This window comes from Jaculus jaculus, chromosome 13 (assembly GCF_020740685.1).
Source record: "Jaculus jaculus isolate mJacJac1 chromosome 13, mJacJac1.mat.Y.cur, whole genome shotgun sequence".
NCBI classification, from domain to species: domain Eukaryota; kingdom Metazoa; phylum Chordata; class Mammalia; order Rodentia; family Dipodidae; genus Jaculus; species Jaculus jaculus.
The window spans coordinates 88275512-88298445 of NC_059114.1; the positions used below are offsets into that span (position 1 = coordinate 88275512).

A 22934-nucleotide genomic window follows, 5' to 3' on the forward strand; every position below is an offset into this window, starting at 1 on the left:
TTAGAACTCCATGTGCACTTTACTAGAAAGACTTGGCATCCTCTTCTGTAGAGAATATATATGTAAATGGATATGCACATATAAGTAAAGCCCACAAAACTGAGAGCCTTTCTCTCTAGAAACAAATGGGGGTTCCCTGGGTTAAAGAGAGATGGGAGACGTGTGTGGTGGTACATTCCTTTAATCCCAGCCCTCGGGAGGCAGAGGTAGGAGGATCACCGTGAGTTCAAGGCCACCCTGAGACTACATAGTGAATTCCAGGACAGCCTGGACTAGAGTGAAACTCTACCTTGAAAAAAGATAAAGACACCAAGAGAGATGGGGACAGGCTAGCTGAACTGTGCCATGGGGATTCAGTGACACGGCCATTGATGAGTCATAGTATAAAACATATGGCATATGCTCCTAACCATCAGTCCCGGACAGGGGCCTTTGGAATTGGGCAAAATGGTGGCCAGATAGATTCCAGTCCCCTGTAGCATGAGGCTGGGAACACCCGGGTCCCACAGTTTGTATGAGCCAGCTCCTGAGGGCTCTTATCACACCTCATGTCACAAGTCCCCCAGCACCCCATCAGCCATGTCACCACGAGGTGGGCTGGTAGCCCAGGGAGGCCACATCCATGAGGCTTGTGGGGCAAATACCTTGCTCCTTGGATTTGATGGTATATTTTGTTGTGCTTAGTGCTACCTTCGTAGGGTGTAACAGGAGCAAAAGAACCTGAGGAAGGGCTGGAGAGATGGCTTAGCGGTTAAGCGCTTGCCTGTGAAGCCTAAGGACCCCGGTTCGGGGCTCGGTTCCCCAGGTCCCACGTTAGCCAGATGCACAAGGGGGCGCACGCGTCTGGAGTTCGTTTGCAGAGGCTGGAAGCCCTGGCGCGCCCATTCTCTCTCTCTCCCTCTATCTGTCTTTCTCTCTGTGTCTGTCAAATAAATAAATAAAAAATGACGAAAAAAATTAAAAAATAAAATAAATAAATAAATAAAAAGAACCTGAGGAAACTGGACAGAGCCACCCAAGAAATTCTGTCCAAGCCCAATAAACACATGTTCCTTTCCTAAACGAGCGTCTCCAACGTGGAGGTCTGGGGCCTCGCTTTGCTCATCCGCCGGGTGAGCGCGTTAAGGGTTCTTCCCGTCCTGACGGCCTGTGTGTGACCACGTTTATAACAGTGTGGGATCTGACAGCGGAAAAACAAAATGACCTCATTCCCAAGGCATTAGCATCAATTCAGATTTTCCTGTTGTAACCAAGTAAGTCCACCGGGAGCCATGCTTCGACCTGCTGTGGCTGTCAGCTCACAAGCATGTTCAGTTTCACTTCAAATTAGGGGTTTCATTTAAATTGTTGAAACCAATCTTATTACAATTTTTTTATGTGCCCTTTGATGAAAATTGACTATAGACGTCAGCATAAAATACATGCTGCATTAAGTGTCTATGTATTTAATAGGTGTAAGTTTTGGCACTATTGACAGCTATGTCCTTTTTTGTTTGGAGGTTTGGGGGATATTCATCCCATCAAATAGGCTTCGCACCCCAATTTTGCTTTCAGTAAAGCGTCACATGTTGGCATGTAACTGGGGTTGCTTTTAGATTCTGGAGTTTCTTTTCCTTTTTCTTTCCTGGTGTTTCAAAGTAAGGCCTCACTCTAGCCCAGGCTGATCTGGAATTCATTAGATAGTCTCAGGGTGGCCATGAACTCATAGCACTCCTCCTACCTCTGCCTCCGGAATGCTAGGATTACAGGCGTGCGCCACCACGCCCAGGTCCCTGTCATATTTAAATATAACCTATTTTTTTCCACCTATGGGTTTCTGCTTCACATTGCTTTAGTCATACTGAAAGTTATTTCTCAGAACGCTCTCCACCTTCCACCCTACTCATGATGTGGGAACCCCAAAACTAACACATGGGCTGGGACTGAGAAGAGCCAACCTATAACTCCTTCCGCCTGCATCAGCTAGTCTTGCTGTTACCAGCCTGTTGGTAACAAACACTATGCTTTTAAGATATGACATCTTAATCTCAGAGATGCCTCTTGTTCAAATTTCCTCATGTTATATCATGCTTTATCTTTTTTTAAAATATTTTTTGTTCATTATTTATTTATTTATTTATTTGAGAGTGACAGACACAGAGAGAAAGACAGAGGGAGAGAGAGAGAATGGGCGCGCCAGGGCTTCCAGCCACTGTAAACGAACTCCAGACGCATGTGCCCCCTTGTGCATCTGGCCAGTGTGGGACCTGGGGAACCGAGCCTCGAACCGGGGTCCTTAGGCTTCACAGGCAAGCGCTTAACCGCTAAGCCATCTCTCCAGCCCTCATTCTTTATCTTATGCTGATCTGGAATTCACTATGTAGTCTCAGGCCGGCCTCGAACTCACAGCATCCTCCTACCTCTGCCTCCCGAGTGCCGAGACTAAAGGTGTGCGCCACCACGCCTGGGTATCGTGTTTCATTGCAGACTCAATCCTTAAGACTACAAGCATTCTTGACATAGTGGAGGCTGCAGATATTCATCTTTCCTGCTGTGTTGCATCTTCTCACGAGCTTCTCTGTGTTCTGTCTTCTGCTGAATGGGCTGACTTTGTTTCCCTTTGTTTTGCCAAGGTTAGCCTGGAACCCATATCCTCCTCATACCCCCAGCCTCCAAGATGGTGCGATTACAGGCTCATGCCACCTTTCACTGAGCGCACCTTCGAGTTCTACGTGCTCAGGATCTCTGCTTCCCCCCTAGATCTTGGGACTCGTATATCCTCATGCCTAGCTGGGGTCAAGGAGTTCAGTTGCTGGCTGACATAAAGACCGTTCAGAGGCGTATGAGCCCCAGCAGGCTCGCTTTCCCTGTGGGGAGCAGCAGCAGCAGCACAGGGGCATCTGTACCCCTCCCTTGCTGTCCCCCGACACCCCTCTAGATAAGTCATGTCTATTCCCAGCCACACCACCATCGGGGTACTGGCAGCTTTGTTGATCTTATGTCCTATTAGCTCTCATTCATCCCTTTCTTTTTTCTTTTTCTTTCTTTTTTTTTTGTGGTGCATACACTGTACTGTAGTCATTGAAGGTATTTAATGGTTTAGAATTATCTTGTTTTTTTTTTTAAATATCTTAGTTATTTATTTGAGAGAGAGAAAGAGGGAGAAATAAAAGCAAAAGAGAGAGAGAGAGAGAGAAACGGGCACGCCAGGGCCTCCAGCCACTGCCAACAAATTCCAGATGCATGTGCCACCATGTGCATCTGGCTTATGTGGGTCCTGGAGAATTGAACCAGAATCCTTTGGCTTTGCAGGCAAACGCCTTAACCGTTAAGCCATCTCTCCAGCCCCCCCCCCTTTCTTTTCTTTGTCTTTTTGGTTTTTCAAAGTAGGGTCTCGCTCTAGCCCAGGTTGACCTGGAACTCATTATGCAGTCTCAGGATGGCCTCAAACTCACGGTGATCCTCCTACTTCTGCCCCCTGAGCACTGGGGTTAACGGTGTGTGCCTCCACGCTCAGCTCCCCGTCTGTGTGTCTGCAGATCTGGCAGCTGAGCTCGGGACTCCGGGAAGCCAGCGGCCCTCTTCTGACCCCTCTGTGACACCATCAGCGGCAGCGCTGGCCGAGGGGACGAGGGTGCTGCGGTATCTCTGGTCCCCAGCACTGCCACCTGGACAGCGCAGGTCGCGAATGCCACACTGATTTCACAGTTAAACACATGGGTCTTTGAAGAAAAGGGAAGATGAATCAGTGGTTCGCCCCCATTTTGTCTCCACAGTGTACTAGCTGCGAGGCAGGCAAGGGACTGTGTCTGGATTAGTTCCCCGCCTCTGCAGGGGATTTGCAAAGGAAGACAGATGGCAGCTCAGGAAGACACGGATGCTGTGGGGCTTGATTCAGGTGTCCCCCTAAACTTCGCTGATGGACGTTTGGGAATTAACGTCTCCTGGGGGCAGTGTACTGTTGGGGGTGGGCTTATGTGTGTTATAGCCAGTGTCCCCTTGCCAGTGTTTGGCACACTCTCCTGTTGCTGTTGTCCACCCGATGTTGGCCAGGGAGTGATGTCCACCCTCTGCTCACGCCATCGTTTTTCCCTGCCGTCATAGAGTTTCTCCTCAAGTCTGTAAGCCAAAATAAATCCCTTTATCCCAAAAGCTGCTCTTGGTTGTGTGATTTCTGCCAGCAATGTGAACCTGACTGCAACAGTAAAGTTGGTACCACGAGTGGCATTGCTGCTAGACGCCTGACTGTATGGTTTTGGCCTTTTGGAGCTGATTTTCAAGGGAAATGTGGGAGGATTTGAAACCTTGGCCTAAGAGATGCCCTGCAGTGCTGTTAAGTACAGCTTGATGGATTATTCTGGTCAGAGATGCAAGATCTGAATGCACTAAGAACTGTGGACTATGAGGTTTGGCTTATGAGGATGAGAAAGAGCTTTGCTTGGACTGAGCTGGCAGTTTGTGTGAGAAGCTTGCTGTTATGCCCATCCCCTAAGAAGTTGTGCAGGATGGCATTGTGTAGAAATGGACTAGTGTGTGCAGAGGGATATGGCACAGAAATGAAATATTTGGGCTGAAACTTCTGCCCATTCAACTGCAATTATATGAGAGATTACAGCCTTTGAGACTGGGCTAGCTGACCTGCACTGGGGAAACAGGAAGAATGTACTCTTTTGAAGGGGCCTGAGTGCTCAAGGAGTGTCCTGTTCTTCAAAGTCTGCTTTATTTCCCTCTGAATTAACAAGTTGATAGCCCACCTGGTATTATGGAGTATAAGTGCAGAAAGAGAGGGTCATAGAATGTGTAACAGTCTTGTGTTTTGGAAATTGCCATGGGCAGTTGTGAAGCAGGTTTGCTGAATGCCTGCATGGAGACCCCATGAGGATGAACGGTGGATTGCAGTGGAGACCCAGTGGAGATGCTGGGACCACGCAATGGCTGGTAAGAAAAGCTGCAGGCCTGATAGAAGTTTTCCAGGACTGTAAGTAGCCTAGTTGGAGGGGCGGAATTGGAACTCCAGAGACTTGTTGCAGGTTAGGATTATCAGACTTGGAGACTTGTCACTGGCTAGAGTTGTTGGACTTATAGCAACAGAGTTTGATGTTTGCCCTGTTTAAATCTTATATTGGCTAAGTATTTCTTTGCTATGCGCACTGCTATCATTTGCAGTGTGTTTATTTTATGCCACTATGGGGTTTTGAGGGTTTTTTTGTTTTGTTTTGTTTTTTGGTATTATGGCTCAGTTAAAAGACCTTGGACTATGGGGATATCTGACCATCATTAGGATTGATTTTAAAAAAATATGGGGACTTTTGGGCTGGAGAGATGGCTTAGCGGTTAAGCGCTTGCCTGTGAAGCCTAAGGACCCCGGTTCAAGGCTCGGTTCCCCAGGTCCCACGTTAGCCAGATGCACAAGGGGGCACACGCGTCTGGAGTTTGTTTGCAGAGGCTGGAAGCCCTGGTGCGCCCATTCTCTCTCTCTCCCTCTATCTGTCTTTCTCTCTGTGTCTGTCGCTCTCAAATAAATAAATAAAAAATTTTAAGAAAATATGGGGACTTTTAAAATTGGCCTGAATGCATTGCATTTTACATCATGGATGGTTATCAGTTTTGGGGGGCCAGGGACTTAATGTGGTTGTTTTGATTCAGGTGTCCCCCTTAACGTTCTGAATGCTAGGTCCCCAGCTGATGGCACTTTGGAAATTGAAGCCTCCTGGAGGCAGTGTATTGATGGGGGTGGACTTATGGGTGTTATAGCCAGTGTCCCCTTGCCAGTGTTTGGCTCTCTCCTGCTGCTATTGTCCACCTTATGTTAGCCGGTGGGTGATGTCCACCTTCTGCTCATGCCATTGTTTTCCCTTGCCATCATGGAGCTTCCCCTTGAGTCTATAAACCAAAATAAACCCCTTCCCCCCGCCAAAGCTGCTCTTGGTCGGGTGATTTCTGCCAGCAATGCAACCCTGATTGCGACAGGTGCCAAATCTGCTGAGCTTCCGCCCACGGCCCAGGGACGCACCTCAGCTGAGGAGTCTGTGAGCGCTGCAGGTCTGCCTTCAACAAAAACAAACCATCCAGGCCAAGCGCAGCTCAGATTTGAAAATTCTTGGACCCAAAGACCGAAATAGATGGCTCAGTGGTTAAGGCACTTGCCTGCAAAGCCTAAGGACCCAACTTAGATTCCCCAGAACACATGTAAAGCTAGATGCAGAGTGGAACACGCATCTGGAGTTTGTAGCAGCTAGAGACCCTGGCATGTCCATTCTCTCCCCCTCTTTCTCTCTGCTTGAAAATAAAATAAATCAAAAGACTAAAATGGTGTTAGCAAATGGAGTATTGGATACAAATGGAAATAAACTCAACTCTACTCAAGTAATGAAAATGCAAATTGAACTTCCAATCATCACAGCAGAGTCAAGGAGCTTAATACAGGGGTTCTTGGCACACCCCTTTAATTCCAGCACTCGAGAGGCAGAGGTAGGAGGATCACCATGAGTTCGAGGCCACCCTGAGACTACACAGTGAATTCCAGGTCAGCTGGAGCTACAGTGAAACCCTACCAAAAAAAAAAAATAAAATAAATAAAAGAAAAATAAATAAATAAAAGAAAAAGGCTCAAAGCTTGTCTGAAGGGCCCGAGGAAGCTGGTACTCGCTCTCCCTGGTGGGAATGAAGGTCAGTGAGGGGGATCAAGGGGACAGTACTCTACTCTCCCCCAACCAGCCTGGCTGGGTCAGGGGGAGGGGTGCCAGACTCATATATGTCCCTGTGACCACAGAGACGAGAGGCAGAGAGAGAAAGAAGGCTGGGGACAGCCTTTATTATCAATTGAAAATGTCTTCTTTCATCAGATTCAGGTTTATAGACCCAGTTGGTCTATAAAGGGCAGGCTCCAAGGCCAGCCCACCTGGGTTGCGAAGGCCACCCACCTAGCTAACATGCTAGACTGTGGGCAGCAGGTGGGCACTGCAGCTGTTGTCAATGTGTCTTTATCAGACACAAGCCCCATTCATGCCAAGGTGGGGTGGCATCAGATCTCCCTGAGCCTCTGAAATTGCTTAGAAGAAACTTGCTTTTTCCTGTTTCTCCTTCACAAGCAAGTGCCTTCAACCACCGAGTCCTCTCTCCAGCCCACTTGTCTTCAGCACAGGATGTAGCTGGTACGCTGTACCTGATGGCTGTGCACACTTCCGAAGGGTTTCCACGAGACCCACAGCCCAAACTGACCTTTCCTTCCCTTCCTGAGGAGGGAGAAGCCGTGAGGAGGTGCGAGCATTCAGTGGAGTAGGACGGACGAGGTACTTCTGACAAGTGGGCGGAGTCTGTGAAGTCCACATGAACAGGCCGGTGGAGACGGCCTTGTAAGCCCATCATGGGAGGTCCTTTTGCTGCTCAGGACCAACATCTTGCTGCTGAGCTATGCGCAGCCCCTAACCAGGGGACATTCATCCCAGCACCATTTGTGAAGGATGTGCACACTCATTCTTTCACTAACAGGAAGTCACATCTTGGCTGGCTCTCATTCTGTCCCATCTTTCCGTCTTAGCGGTGACAGCGTGACTCACGCGACAGTGACGGAATGGTTCGTGGAGATGTAAAATGTTCTGTGCACACGTGGCAAGGCTGGGTCAGGAACGCAGCTGGGACCCTCCACATCTGCGCTGCTCGTCAGCACCTCAGGCCCCCCACCCCCTGCAGCCGCCTGCACTCAGCCGAAGACCCTGCGACGCACCGACATGCCCAGTTCATTCGAGGCAGGAGTTGGGGGTCCAGGATGGGCTTCCCAAACCTATGAATCCCAATTTTGGGTCCTTATCCCATTTTTAAAAATATATTTTATCTATTTATTTGAGGGAGAGAATGGGAATGCCTCCAGCCACTGCAAAGGAACTCCAGACGCATGCGCCCCCTTGTACATCTGGCTAATGTGGGTCCTGGGGAATCAAACCGGGATCCTTTGGCTTTGCAGGCAAACAACGTAACTGCTAAGCCATCTCTCCAGCCCCATATCCCATTTTTAACAAAGAATTGATATGGACTCAAGAAGGATAAATTATGAATTATTGAGTTTATTTAGGAAGAAATAAATTATGGGGCTTAATAAGGCAATAAAAAGCACACACTTGTGGGGAAGGCACAGCAGAGCTCATGAGGGTCACTGACGAGAAATTCGGGTCTAGGAAGGGGCTGAAGCAGAGCTACAAGCAAGTGGAAGGCAGAGCCTGGGAGCATATGTAGGGAGATTGGGAAGGAACACTCACACATGTGGAAGACACAGGACTCACCTTGGGCCTCCCCAGGGGAAGAAAGGTAAGTGTTGGTATAAAGAGTAGAAGAGGGGGTGCCAAGGCAGAGGCCTGGAAATTCAGGTGAGAAGTAGGTAGGTCGTAGAGTTACACACGTGGTCACCCTGAGTTTCCAGACACCACACAGGTAGCAGGCCCACAACTGGAGATACCTACGTGGTAGATCTACAGTGTAAAGGAAATACATACATGGTAGCCTCAGAGATCAGAGGGAAATCATACATATAGTTGAAAGTGAGAAGTTGCCAGGTATGGTGGCGCACACCTTTAATCCCAGTACTCAAAAGGTAGGAGGACTGCCATGAGTTCGAGGCCACCCTGAGACTAGAGTGAATTCTGGGTCAGCCTGAGCTAGAGTGAGGCCTTACCTTGACCCCCCCCAAAAAAGCAAGAGACCCCAAAGTATAAAGCAGAGGCAAGGGAAAACTACCCAGAAAACTACCAAAAACTAGTGCCTACACAGCGTTGCTGGGTGAGGAAAGCCAGATCTGCATGTGTCCAGGCAGATCACAGGCAGAGAGGGCAGTGATCAGCACCGACAAGCCTTTGGAGCTGACTGAAAACGTACTCTTTGACAGGTACGTAGGCGGAAGACCTGATCGGCTGGCAGATTCAAAGGCTGGCACACCTGGCCACTGTGCCAGGCTCATTGTGCGGGCAGCAGGGGGCGCCAGTCGTGGGTGAAACTGGATCACACCCGAGCTCCACTCCTGCCAACATCGGGTGACATCTGGTTCTTTGTGCTCCTGTCCTGAACTGAAACTGACGAAAAGAAGCCTGCTTTCTCTGCATCTCCTTCACAGCACGCTCAAAGTAGGTAGTGGGGTCGTTCAACCAGACCCTCGTCCACAACGGTATCTTCTGGAGCACGCCAGGCTAGGCCCAATGCCCACCTCTCATCAAACCTGTTGGCCCAGACCCCGAGCCCTCCACACAGCATGCAGTGTCCAGTGGCCTCTGCACACCAGGCTGACCTTGGGGGCTAGGACATGAAAGCATGGACCACAGCTTGATGAAGTCCTCAAAGGCCTTCACCGCAGACAGCCAGACCTCTGAGTTTCACTGACTTTCTTTTTAGGTATTTACAGCCAGGTGTGTTCAAGGGGTGGAAGGCAAAGTCGTGCGGTGGGTTCCACCTCTGGCGTTCTCAGCCCCCGCAAGCATCGGGGGAGCTCGCAGGGCAGATCCAAGATACCAAACTGGGGGTGGGGTGCACGCGCCACTTGCTGCCCCGGGTTGAGGCTTTTCAGGCAAGCGTCTTAACCACTGAGCCACCTCCTGAGATTTTTTTTTTCAATTTATTTTTATTTATTTGAGAGAGGGAGGACCTCTAGCCAGTGCATACTCCAGGCGCATGCACCACCATGTGCATCCGGCTCATGTGGGTCCTGAGGAATCAAACCTGGGTCCCTAAGCTTCACAGGCAAGCCACCTTAACCACTAAGCCATCTCTCTAGCCCAAGATTTTTAACACAGAAAGTTAGAAGCTGCTAAAATCCAGGTAAAAGTACCAAAGCCCCTTTGTTTGTTTTGTTTTTCGAGGTAGGGCCTCACGCTAGCCCAGGCTGACCTGAAATTCACCATGTCGTCTCAGGGTGGGCTCGAATTCATGGCAATCCTTCTACCTCTACCTCCTGAGTGCTAGGATTAAAGGCATGGTGCCATCACTCCTGGCTTCCAAAGCCCTATGAAAAGGGAGTTCATGGGAGAGATGGCTTAGTGGTTAAGGCACTTGCCTGCAATGCGAAAGGGCCCAGGTTTGATTCCCCAGGACCCAAGTAAATTAAGATACACAGGTGCATTAGAACTCCACGTGCACGCATCTCGAGTTCATTTACAGTGGCTTGAGGACCTGGAGCACCCATTCTCTCTCGCTTTCAAACAAATAAATAAATAAAAATATTAAAAAGGGTAGCCCATCTAGTGCTGGAAGAGGAAAGTGACCAAAATCTGTCTAAGCAACTCAAAGTCTAAGCAACTCAGAAGCAAACAACCTGACTTGATGCTCACTCAAGTGCAATAGTGGCACACAGCCATGGTGGGTAACCAACTGCTCTTGGATTGGCTAACAGATCCACCCAGTTTAGGAAACCATATCTGGAACTGGGAAACAAGTCAGAATCATATCCAGATAATGATTCTACTTTCCATTGTGAAGCTCCCACTAATCTTGGACTATAAGAGGATCTATATCCTTCAAATTCTCTCTGAATTAATAATGGTTATCCAATTTAACTGGTACTGACTTCACACTCTGTTGGAGAATCTGCTTCTCTTTTTCAGAGGGAAGCAGGACCTGCACAGATAAACGACCCAGCGCACTCCAGCCCAGCCCAGCTGAAACCACAGAGGAATTGGGGAAATGAGCAAGAGTGCTGCTCTCTCAGGTAAGCTAATATCAGCACAGGGGTGAAGGAGAAAGATACTGAGGACATTCAACACCTACCAAAGCAGAGATCCAGAGGCTAAGTGCTCATCACGGAAGTAGACTTAAAATGCCCTCAGCATGGCTCAGGGAATTTCATGGAAGAGGGAGTGGAAAGATTGTTAGAGCCACAAGTTGGGACATTTGCACAGAGACATTGTCTCCACCATAACTGACTGCTGCCCCCACAATGCATGACCTGCATCCCCAAAGAGGAAGGCCTCTTCAAACAAGGGGCAGGGAGGAGGGAAAGGATGGTACCAACATGTGTTGCTTACATACTATGTCCATATCCAATAAAAATAAATTTAAAAAAATATAAAAAATATTTTAAGGGAGGGGATTCATTAAACACATTCACTTTGATTTTGTTTCCATACAGAAATATTCCAAAGTCACCAGCATTGCAGTAGATTGATTGCTGTTGGGGTTTTTTGTTTTTGTTTTTGCTTTTTTGAGGTAAGGGTCTGGCTTCAGCCCAAGCTGACCTGGAATTCACTGTCCTGAGTGCTGGGATTAAAGGCATGAGGCACCATGACTAGCTCTGCTTGATAAATTTAAAAACAATTTTTTAAATTAATCTTAAAATCTATTTTACTTGTGTGAGAGAGAAAGAAGCAGATGCAGAAGGGCATGCCAGGGCCTTCAGCCACTTCAAATTCCAGACGCAGGTGCCACCTCGTGCATCTGGCTTACATGGGTCATGGGGAATGGAGCCTGCGTCCTTCAGCTTTGCAGGCATGCGCCTTAACCACTAAGATATCTCTCCAGCCCCTCAATAATAAATGTTAATTTATTATAAAAAAACACTACCCCATGAGACAGCTCTCCTCCAAGAATACGACAGGTTACAAGCTGTGGGGCTGCAGGATCTAAGGAAGGCGTGCTGTGTCCATCCACCCTCCCTCCTCGCTCTCTCACAGCCATGGCTGAGCAGGCCTTGACCCCAGTGCTACCGACTTGCAAGAAAGGCCAGCAGGAGGGTGGCTGCGCCGTGACTTCACCAAACTGCTGCCCAGCTCAGTGTTACTTTCCCCCACTCCCTCAGAAGAGATCACAGAGTTTCCTGAAAACAGGTAAGCATTAAACATCACATTTCTTTTAAATAGATGACTTTGGAGTTTAGAAATAGGAATTTGCAGAATATATCCACATTGTTTCCTCACTGATTCATGTTTTCTTTAGGAGTCATGCACAGGTTTGCTGGGCACTTACTGCTCTAGTCTGTCTGCTCTACAATCGAGGCTGCAAGCATAGCTCAGCTGGCCCTTTCCTAAATGCAGAAGGCCCTGGGTTCAGTAACTAGCACTGACTAAACTGAGCACGGTGGCACACACTTGTAATCCCGGCACGTGGGAGGGAGAAGCAGGAGTATCAGGAGTTCACGGCTGTCATCCACCACAAGGCAGGCCTGAAGCCAGCCTGGGATACACGAGGCCTATCGAAAATAACAAAAATAAAAAAATCTGATATTCCTCCTTAGTCTCACTGCTCTCAGTTCCTTAGACATTTTGTTTTAATTGTTTGACACTGTGCCCTGCCCTTGACAAACTATTTGCTACTTGGGTATCTGTGCGTTTCAAACACATTTCAGATTTACCACAGAGGCCGATTTTGGTAGTCAGTCACACACCGTAGGCAGAACCTATCAGCAAGATGGTTTGTGCTTCTGAAAGTACTTTCTGGCCCTCAAAGAGACGTACCTGCGACGCGCTGCTTAATGAAAAGAGAGAAGGCTGGTCGACTGAACTCCGACATCAAAGACCCAGCCGGAAGTGCCTGCCAGCCCTGCGCATGTGCTCATGTGGCAGAGGCTGTGCCCCCAGAGGGTGAAACCGCACTTCACAGCCAGTAGGTCTTGGGAAAACAGGCTACAGACCACGTAAGACAGCGCCAGGGAGTGAGGGGAATCAAGCATGTAAAAACTCAAAAGTGTGCCGGGCAAGGCGGCACACGCCTGTGGTTCGAGAACACAGGAGGAGAGCCGAGAGGATCAACAGCTGGAGGCCAGCTTGGGCCACCTAACTAAAGACAGACAGACGCCATTCAGGGGAGGGGGATTCTGAGCGAGGATAACCATGGTGTCTGCCTGTAGGTAAGGAAGCTGTCAAAAAGAAGTTAGAAGAAAACCCCACAAATATTGCTTCCAACAAAGATTTTATCAATTCATATGGCACAAGAATTTTCTTATGCTCACACATTGCAGGGGAGAATGAGCAAAAATTTACACAGGCAACGCCAATTTTCCTTAATTAAAAAACTATCATCAGACATTTGAACGTCAGTCACGTGGCTATGTGAGGAAACCGATGGAGCCTGCTCTGTGTACTGAAACCCTCTCAGGAAGACGCCTTCCAGACATTTCAGCTCAAATCCACAAAGTCCCGAATGCTAAGCTAGAGGCCATGCACCCAGTACATGAGTGGAACCCAGGGGTGCTGTCCATGCACAATGGGAATCTGAAAATGTTCTGGAAAAGCAACGTTGATTCCACGGGACATAATGCGGGAAAACTGTATCTAACAATAGCATAAAAAGGGATAAGGAAAAACATGAAGTGTAAACAATTAAGTTCCCCAAAAGTCTAGTTCAAGCTCACAAAGATTATTTTCAAAATGCAGATTATCATAACTATTAAAAGTGAACTAATAGGGACATTCAAGGTACCCCAAGGCACAGATTCTTACTGCCATGTATTATCTGAACATTTCATTTTCAAAAATGTTCAAAAATGAATGGCAAGCATTTCCTGTCATATAGTTAAAAGTACTAAATTGAAGTATTAAAGCCAGTAAGAAGCTATTACTGACTGAACTTGGCCTCTGGTGCTACCTACTCCAGGCACACTGCGTTTCACGGTGACAAGTGCAGAGTCTCTAACATACATACACACAGAACAGAATTTGATCCCAACACTAACCAACTAACATCCAACAAATGTGGTGAATAGGACTCATGAGGTAATAGAAATACTAAAGTAACAGTCTATTATGCATCCTGAGTTTTCTCACCTAAGACTTAATATTAAAAGAAATGTATCTTCAAAGGCATGTTCCTCCTCCCAAAACAATCCACTGTGTGAAACTGGATCAAATAAGGACTTTAATTATAAAATATTAATTATAAAATGTGCTCAAGTCATGAGGAAATGCCATTTTCACAGATGTTGAGCCAATTCAGGTGCTGTAGACAGAATCCCAACAAGTGAGGTGTCTGGTTCCTAGGACGAATTAGGATGGCCCATGCCCCGCGAGGAAGGCACAACCCTAAACACGCCAGGCTCGGCGCTCCACGCAGCACCACGTCTGTGCTCTGCAGGGAGCGCCCGTGGCCGAGGCCAGCCTGCTGCCCCTCTCCGGCTTCCCAAGGCAAGTCAGGGCCCCGCAGCCTCGCCGTTCCTCTGCCTTGTTCACAAAGTGCCGCTTCCACTTCTGAGGGACGCCGCAGAGGGCGTGCTGGCCCTCACCTCCGCACCCGGCCAGGTGCAGACTTGGCAATGGACAGTTCCTTTCACATACTATGGGAAGGGCACAGAGGAGCCTGGGCCAGCTCTGCCCTTCCTCTGAACTTAAGATTCGTGACAGAACATGGTATTTTGGATTCTGCCTCTAAGAGGGGGTGGAAAGAAGCCCTATTCTGACTGTACAATCATGACTCCTCGTAACTTTAGAAGAATCAGTCCCCAACACTAGAGTACATACATGTGCGGGCAGCGTTTCTTCTCCACACCGACATGTCACGGGTATACCATGCTGACACCTGTCAGTCAGAGACCAAGGTCCAGGTTTCTCCCACTCCCTCCGACAGTTCTTCTAGACTCCGAAACGCTACCATGGGGCCCAAATCTTTATCTTGTCCATCCTTTTTCCCTCCCTCCCTCTTCCCCCTTTCTTTCTTTTTTGGTTTTTCAAGGTACGGTCTCACTCTATCCCAGGCTGACCTGAAATCCTGGAAGCTACTATGTAGTCTCAGGCTGGCCTTGAACTCACAGTGATCCTCCTACTTCAGCCTCTTAAGTGCTGGGATTAAAGATGTGTGCACCATGCCCAGCTTTCATTTTTTAAAGAGATAATCTGCTTAAAATAGCATTAACTAACATGTGGATCTACCTCATGGTTCATCCCGCCATAAACACACGAGATCTGTGACAGGATATTATGACTACATGCCAGGATCCTACCACGTAAGCAGATCACAGGAATATTACCGAAAAGACCCATTACCACCATCACCACACACACAAAAATTGTCTTTATAAAAAAAAGTAAAAGCCAGTTTACCATCAGAACTTTCATTTGACAACTACATATTCCTCTTCAAATTGAGTTTCCTCTGCTACAGATATCTGCCTTACGGAGATGGTGGCCTGCCCCTTCCAACAAGTATGCTCTGAAGGCCCCCAGTGAGACATACTGAGCCACAGAGAAGGGAAGACTTAGCGCTTATTACAACATCTCAGACCAACTTAGCTTCGGAGCCCACAAGTTCTCAGTCCTTCGGGACCTGCACAGCCGAGGCCCGCGCAGGCACTGCCTGTGCGCCTGCGTCACACTGCTTGCTGCCCAAGCGCATGCGCCTCTCACAGACTAGTCTCCTCGCACACTCTGACCGGGACATTATAGTGCCGGTCATCCTCAGCTATGAGGGTCACGACCGGCCAGTCCTTGGGCGGGTCAGTAGGATAGACTGTGATGAATTCCTCGGTGTTGTACTTCGACAGCCGGTACACTTGGATAGTGTGGTGCACAGCATACGCAAGAAGGAACATTTCCACCTGGGGAGGAGAAACAAAGGAATACCTGAGAGGAGCTGTGGAGAGAAATGCGGCTAACACCACGCTCCCTCGTGATCCCAGACAAGACATGTGGTGACTCAGCTGTACTCAAGCCTCCCTTTGGACCCACACAAAGTCCTCTTCTATACCACCAATGGGGCATATGCCTGATAAAGAGTCTGCACTCGGAACATATGAAGAATAGATAAACAATTTAAAATACACCCAATTTGAAATTGAGAAAAAAGTTCAGACATTTCTACAAAGAAAACATGCAAATACGAATGACCACATGAAATCAGAAGCCCTTGGAGAAACTATAATCAAAGCTACAACAAAATATCCCTTCATACCTACTAGAGCACATATAACCAAAACCCAGGCGCAGGCTGGAGAGGCAGCTCAGGGGTAAAGCACTTGCCACCCAAGCTGGGGAACCGGACATCGCTGAAGCCAGGCAGGCTTCTGTGACCCTGGCCACCAATGCGGACATCGAGATGGAGTTGGGGCAGAAGTTACTGGAAGCTCCCAGAGCACAACACAGAATAGCAGAGCGAGAACCCAGTACGTCCTGCCTCAAACAAGGGGGATGGGTGAGGACCCACCCAAACTTGTCTCGGGCCTCCATATTCACACTGCCCATGCCACATGAACACAGACACAAACTAACGATAATTAAAATAAAAACAACAAATGAGGGCTGGAGAGATGGCTTAGCAGTTAAGTGCTTGCCTGTGAAGCCTAAGGACCCCAGTTCGAGGCTTGACTCCCCAGGACCCACGTTAGCCAGATGCACAAGGGATGCACACGTCTGGAGTTGGTTTGCAGTGGCTGGGGGCCCTTGGTGCGCCCATTCTCTCTCTCTCTGCCTTTCTCTCTGTGTCTGTCGCTCTCAAATAAATAAATAAAAATGAACAAAAAAAATTTTTTAAAAAACGACAAATGAGTGACTGCTCAGTGAGTATATGGTTTTCTTCAGGGGTGATGAAAATGTTTTGGGACCTAATGTGGTAGTGGTCACATAGCACTAGAAATGTAATAAATGCCAATTAATTTTACACTTTAACTGGTTAATTTATATTTTGCAAATTCCATCTTAACTTTTTTGAAAGACAGTGAAAGCGTGAGGACACAGAATAGGGGAACTTATGCACTACTGGGGATATAAATGTGAAAACACAGAAGGGGAACTGGGGCTGCAGAGATGACCTGACGCCGGCTTCAATCCCCAGAACTCACCACAGCCAAATGCACAAAGGGGCGCATGCATCTGGAGTGCACATGCAGTGGCTGGAGGCCCTGGCACTCTCTCTCTCTGTCTCCCCATAAATGAACAAGATGGAGGACTCGCCCACTACTGAGGAAGTGTGCACTGCACGGCTGCTTCCTTCCTCCCTCCCTCTCTCTGCCTCCCTAGTGCCTTACGTGTTTCAGCCCCCTCTCCTCAGCCCGCAGAAGCAAGGGCTGAGAAGAAGGGAAGCCAGGGCGAGAGAAGGGCACAGCACTATGTCCAGTCTTTCAGGCTGTGCACTGGAAAGGTGACCTCAATCCTCCTTCCCTTGGGAGGGTTCCTAACTGGATTCTGACACAGAGCACGTGGCATGTGTGGCAGTGTGTGCTTTCCTCCTGTTACAAGGCCACTCGGCAGCCCTGCGGAGAGGCTCTTGAGGAACAGGACCCTCCTACTAGCTACACGGAGGACAGACTTGCTGCCGAGAGCCCTGTGAACTAGCCACGGGAGCAGATTCTCCAGCCCCACTCAGTACCCTTAGCTGCGTGGTAACAGGCTGATGCAAACCTAGACCAGAACCACCTAGGTGAGCTGCTCCTAAGTTCCTAACCTACACAATGTGAGATCACAAAAAGTTTGAGGTAAAAACTCTCCATGGTACAAGTCACCTGTTCAAGGCCACCAGTGTGTCCCACGTGGTTGAGGTGGTTCCGCAGTAGCTGTCCGGGATTATTCGATGTGTCCCGAGCAAACAGGAGCACCGAGAAAAAGGGTACTTCCTTCCCCTTCTCTTTGTCATCGTACAGTTCAATGGCTCTGTTCAGCATGAGAAATTTCACAGCTTCATAGAGGCTGTACTCATCTTCTTCATTGGTGAACAGTTCATCACAGGCCATCTGCCTTGCCTCAGCAGTCCTCATTTCAGCCAGGCCTGCCCACTACAAGAGAGACGGAATCACTACAACTGTTGTTGTAAACGTGCCTGGCATACCTCTACATTTTGAGCACAGAATTATTTTCAAAAGTGGGGCACTGTGGGTCGCACCCCGATGCTCAGAACATCAAGTGTCCAACTCGACCAACGGTGTCAACCCATGCTCCTTATTCGGGTTTGTCCCTCATTATTCTGAAGCAGGAGGACAGTCCCATAGGATGTGCTTGGGCTATGAGATACAAATGCTGACGCAGTTAGCCTCTCTTGCAACCAGAATGACCCTGACAGTCAGAGATACTCCACAGAAAAGCTTGTGTGCAGCCGTGGGTACGAAGGGCAGCTACAGTCACTGCCCCAGCAGCCAGCTACTGCAACTACCCGCTGCCCTCTATCCTCTTTAAAATATTCCTGAGTTTCTACTGAATAAGTCTTATCAGGAGTTTTTATTGACTCCTGATAGAAAATTAAGGCTTTCAACTAACTTAGGCAAATCATGTATGTAAACAAGAAACCCATAAAATAAAATAAATGTGCTTCTCAATTATTGTAAATGAGGATGTCAATAAATGCCTATCCCTATGAATAATCACCAATTAGTCTCTCTTCAAAAACCAATCCAGATTTTAAACAGGAAGTGTACATTTTAATGGCAGTGGCTGCATAGAATCTCTGCAATCTGTGAATTAAAAGCAGGAGTATGGTGTCCACAGCTCATCGTTTCCAGGAGATAGGACCTGGCTCTACAGCCAGAGACAAGATGTAATCCTGAGCTGCTTCCCGGCCACGGTTTCCTCGTCTTTGGACAGGGTGACTAACCAGAGCTACAGCACCCGCGTGGCTGGGAGGACAGCACGACAGAGGAAACTTTCACCACAGAGCACAGGCAGGCGTTCAAGACGCCGCACAGACTATCCACAAGCAATTCTAATGTTTAGACGACTGGGGGTCTAATTACTCTGAAATACCTAATGAGGCAAAAGCAGTGGTTTCACCCAACCTTTAATAACATGAAATTACAACCTGGTCTAGCCACAAAACTACTCTACATTCCACTCCAACAGGAATGAACAAAAGCTCTATTCCCTTCCTTCGCTCCCTTTTCTTTCTAGTGGAAGGTAAAACTTCCTTTGAAAGTAAAAATTGAGTTTGAGGAAGTCAAGGCTCTCAACCATTCATTCAACAAAGCATTTACCAAATCCCTACTGTGTAGAATTTGCCAGGCTTGGTGCTAGGCATGGGGCACAAAGGAATTTCATACAACGACCCCTAAAGGGACTGAAAATCTTACAGGGCAGGCAGACTCAATTCAAACCAGTAAGTCACCACCCACACATTTTGGGTTTTTTTGTTTGTTTTGTTTTTCTGAGGTAGGGTCTCACCCTAGCCCAGGCTGACCTGGAATTCACTATATAGTCTAAGGGTGGCCTCAAACCCTTGGTGATCCTCCTACCTCTGCCTCCTGAGTACTGGGATTAAAGGCATGTGCCACCATGCCCAGCTACCATCCACACATGTAACAACTCCAACAGTCCATGCCTGATCCCCCCCCACCACCACAAAGCCCAGAGCAACTAACTGGTGAGGAGAGCACCAAGTTGCTTAGAGCAAGCAACTTAATGGTCAGTGTGGGCCTGTCTACAGCTGAATGTCCAACCCCTAGGAGACAAGGGAAAACCACAAAGAGGTAGAAGTTTTCACACCAGATCACAGGGTCTTAGACAACTAAATTATCCCTCAAGTCTGTTTTAAACAAACTTTTGAGATTGTTTTCCAAAGACAAATTAGTAAATCTACTTATTGGAAAAGAAAGTCTTTATTTAACACATGTATATGTGGGCAGCATCTTTAAAGAAGCAGAATTGGGAAGAACTTAATAAACACCTATGGGTCAGTGAATACAAGAATATGGACTAAACAGTATCTCTGAAGCTTACAAATATGACTTAGAACAAAGACTACATTTATTAAGGTTTTCCTTCAAGAAAGTTAACCTTATCTGATATACTATTACATAGCATCTCCTCAAAAAATATGCAATATTGATACTTCTCTATTTTCCCAGTGGCCTCATGGTAAGAATTTGTACTTACTGTAAGATTTAGTCAAGGGCTGGAGAGATGGCTTAGCAGTTAAGGCACTTGCATGTTTGACTCTCCAGGTCCCATGTAAACTAGATGCACAAAGTGACACAAGTGTGCAAGGCCGCACATGTACACAAGGGGGCGCACATGTCTGGAGTTTGACTGCAGTGGCTGGAGGCCCTGGTGCGCCAATTCTCTCTTTCTTTCATTAAAGGGGGGGGGCTGGAGAGATGGCTTAGCAGTTAAGGCGTTTGCCTGCAAAGCCAAAGAATCCCAGTTCAATTCTCCAGGACCCATGTAAGTCAGATGGACAAGGGGCACATGTGTCTAGAGTTCATTTGCAGTGGCTACCCATTCTCTCTCTCTCTCTGTCAAATAAATACATACACACACACACACACACACACACACACACACACACACACATCTTTTAAAAAGCCAGTCTGTTGGGCTGCCTCAAAAAACAAATTTAGTCTAAAATTCAGCCAATTCCAGACTCTACAACCGTTAAGTAAAAATAAGCCTTTTTTCCCTTATAAGTGTAAATAAATAAATAAATAAATCATCCAAGAGTACTAAACCTGTTAGGGAAACTAAGAGAGAGCTTTGCACTAATCAGAGACAAAAATTACACATTCCAAACCTTCTTCCTTAGCAGAGTGAGTGACTCCTTAATGTTTTCAACCAGGTCCTCGCTCTTCCCATCAAATTGCAGTCCAAGTTTCCATTGCTTGATCCAGCTATACTTGCTTATCAGTTTTTCTGGCAACTACAACATCAAGACACAGAGATAAAGAGGCGTCAGCATTGGAAGAAGTTCATCGTGTGACCCACACTAGAGGAAACCACAAGCTTTATACAAAGCTTACCTGAACTTTCAGAATTAATTCCTGTCACCTGGGTTTAGGATGAGGACCTAAATCTGGAAGCCAGGAACTCAAAAAGTATTACAATGTGGGGGGCTGCTAGTGTGAAGGGAGGCTTTGTCCAGATGTGGATAACTAAGGCAGAGCCCACACTGTGTCTCCATGTGCACCTCCCTGCCCCTTCCCAGGGCAAGGCTCAGCCAGGTACAGAAGAGTCAAGATAACGTCAAAACCTGCTCCTAAGCCGGGCATGGTGGAGCACATCTTTAATCCCAGCACTTGGGAGGCAGAGGTAGGAGGATCATAGTGAGTTCGAGGCCACCCTGAGACTCCCTAGTGAATCCAGGTCAGCCTTGACTCGAGTGAAACCCTACCTCGAAAAGCAAAACAAGATCGCTGAATACTGCCCTCCACCATCCTGTGCTGGGCTTGTTTAAACGAGGCCACATGCTAGCTTGGCTCAGTTTTCCCGGAATCTAAGACTCAAAGACCCGGTTGTGAATGGTGACTCTGCTGGTGCATTTTCAGTCTTGCAACAGCCAGGTGACAGAAGAACAAAAGCTGAACACACGTGATGTAAATTATTTACTATCAATACACATCACTCATAAAGCTAGAAGCAGTGTGCCATCACCTTAACATGACAAATGAGAAAAACTAAATCTGCCTAAAAACTACAGCAGCTCTGCACCACGCCCGCATACGGACAAGCAGTTCTGAAAACCTGGTCTCCTCCTCAGGTTTATCACCAAAGCCTCTTGTGACCTCAAGTGGCAATAAGGTGAAATTACAACTGGGCTGCAAGGAGGACAGTTACTGGCCCCAAAGATGTAAACTGGGGCGTGAGGGAAAGGGGATACCCAAAGAGCAGGAGAGCATCGCATGCCATTGGATGGTTATGTGAACATGGGTACAAAGGCTGAGAGTTTCCTCGCCTCTGTCACTCATTACTCAATACGCTGCTGGAGTGATGATTCAATTAAAGTGTGTATGCTTCTGGATGTGGGAATCCTGGAGAGCAGTCAAAAAAGAAGACACATGAAAGGAACTGTTAAGAAAGAAGAATGAGAGGGCTGGAGAGATGGCTCAGCTGTTAGAAGTACTTGCCTGCAAATCCGGATGGCCCAGTGTCGGTTCCCTCGTACCTATGTAAAGGCACATGCACAAGGTGACACATGCATCTGGCATTTGTTTGCAATGGTAGCTGCACCCACACACACACCTCTCTCTCTCTCTCTCTCTCTCTCTCTCTCTCTCTCTCTCTCTCTATGTATGTATGTGTCTCAAATGAATAATTTTTTTAAAAAGAAGAATGGAATTGGATATAGTTATTCAGAAGAAAAAACTGAGTGTATCTTTAAATGTCCTAATGGGGCAAGAGGCATGGACCGCATATGAGCAGCCATTCTTTCTACTCAATAGAGGCCAGACTTCTGTTAGAGTAAGAGATGAGAGCAAGAGCAGCAATGTAACCACTGGAGAGCACACGCAGCTCTGTCTGCGTGTGAACTGAGACCCAGCATGATTTCTCTAGCAGGCACCTAGGATCCGTGACGTGAGGACAGGCGGCAAACAAGAGTCCTCCCCCAATCAACTCACAAAGATTCGACACCCACTCTAGCAAGTACTGTCACAGCACTTGCCATTCAGACACAGTATACTTGACAACCCTAAACCCCTGCTGTGAAAGACTCCCTTTCCCAGGGAGTGAGGAGATGTCCACGTTTAAGACTAGCCAGACAAAGGCATCTCTAAGGCTGGAGTAGGGAGCAGATGATCTGATGCAAGCAAACAGGTCGAGATCTGTATAGAAACAGGAGGAACAAGAGGAAGGCCAGGCAGGGACAAGAGATAAGGGGACAGCCGAACAGTCCGGAGGGGCAGGAAGAGCAGAGCAAAGGCAGAGACGAGCCCCAGCAGAGCAGAAGGCCAAGGCCCCCATGGAGCGCACACTCAAGGGACGATGGCTCAGTCTACCTTCATGATGTCCTGAAACCAGATGACGTTCTGGGAGAGAGGAAGGTGTGAAAATGCTACAGAGAGTATTTCTCAATCTACAGTGGAAGCAGATGCAACTAGGTCAAGCTTCCATGGCTGATTTCGGGACAAGATCACTTCTTACAATCGCACTGCACACACACGCGCTCACTCGGTGAGGCACCTGTCCCTGGGCTTCTAGGGAGAGGGGTGGAGAAAGGGACCCAGAGTGTGGGAACAGGACCGGGATGCCCACAGCAGGGTGGAAGGCGATGGGGAGGAGGGTAAAGAGCAGCGTTAGCCAGGCACCATGTGGTGTGCACACCTTTAATCCCAGCACTCACTCGGGAGGCAGAGGCAGGAGGAT

The 22934-nt window shown here is 47.8% G+C and overlaps 1 protein-coding gene across 1 annotated transcript in view; it reads right to left on the reverse strand.

Annotated features, from left to right (window-relative positions):
- Nucleotides 1-12844: 12844 nt before the first annotated feature.
- Otulin (OTU deubiquitinase with linear linkage specificity) overlaps nt 12845-22934 on the reverse strand; it is a 37857-nt gene continuing 27767 nt past the window's right edge. Inside the window, exons 5-7 of the mRNA XM_045133056.1 lie at nt 20368-20493; nt 17378-17647; nt 12845-15478 (exon numbers count right to left, since the gene is read on the reverse strand). Coding sequence (XP_044988991.1) covers nt 15284-15478; nt 17378-17647; nt 20368-20493 — 591 coding nt within the window. The 3' untranslated portion in view covers nt 12845-15283. The remainder of the gene's footprint in view (nt 15479-17377; nt 17648-20367; nt 20494-22934) is intronic.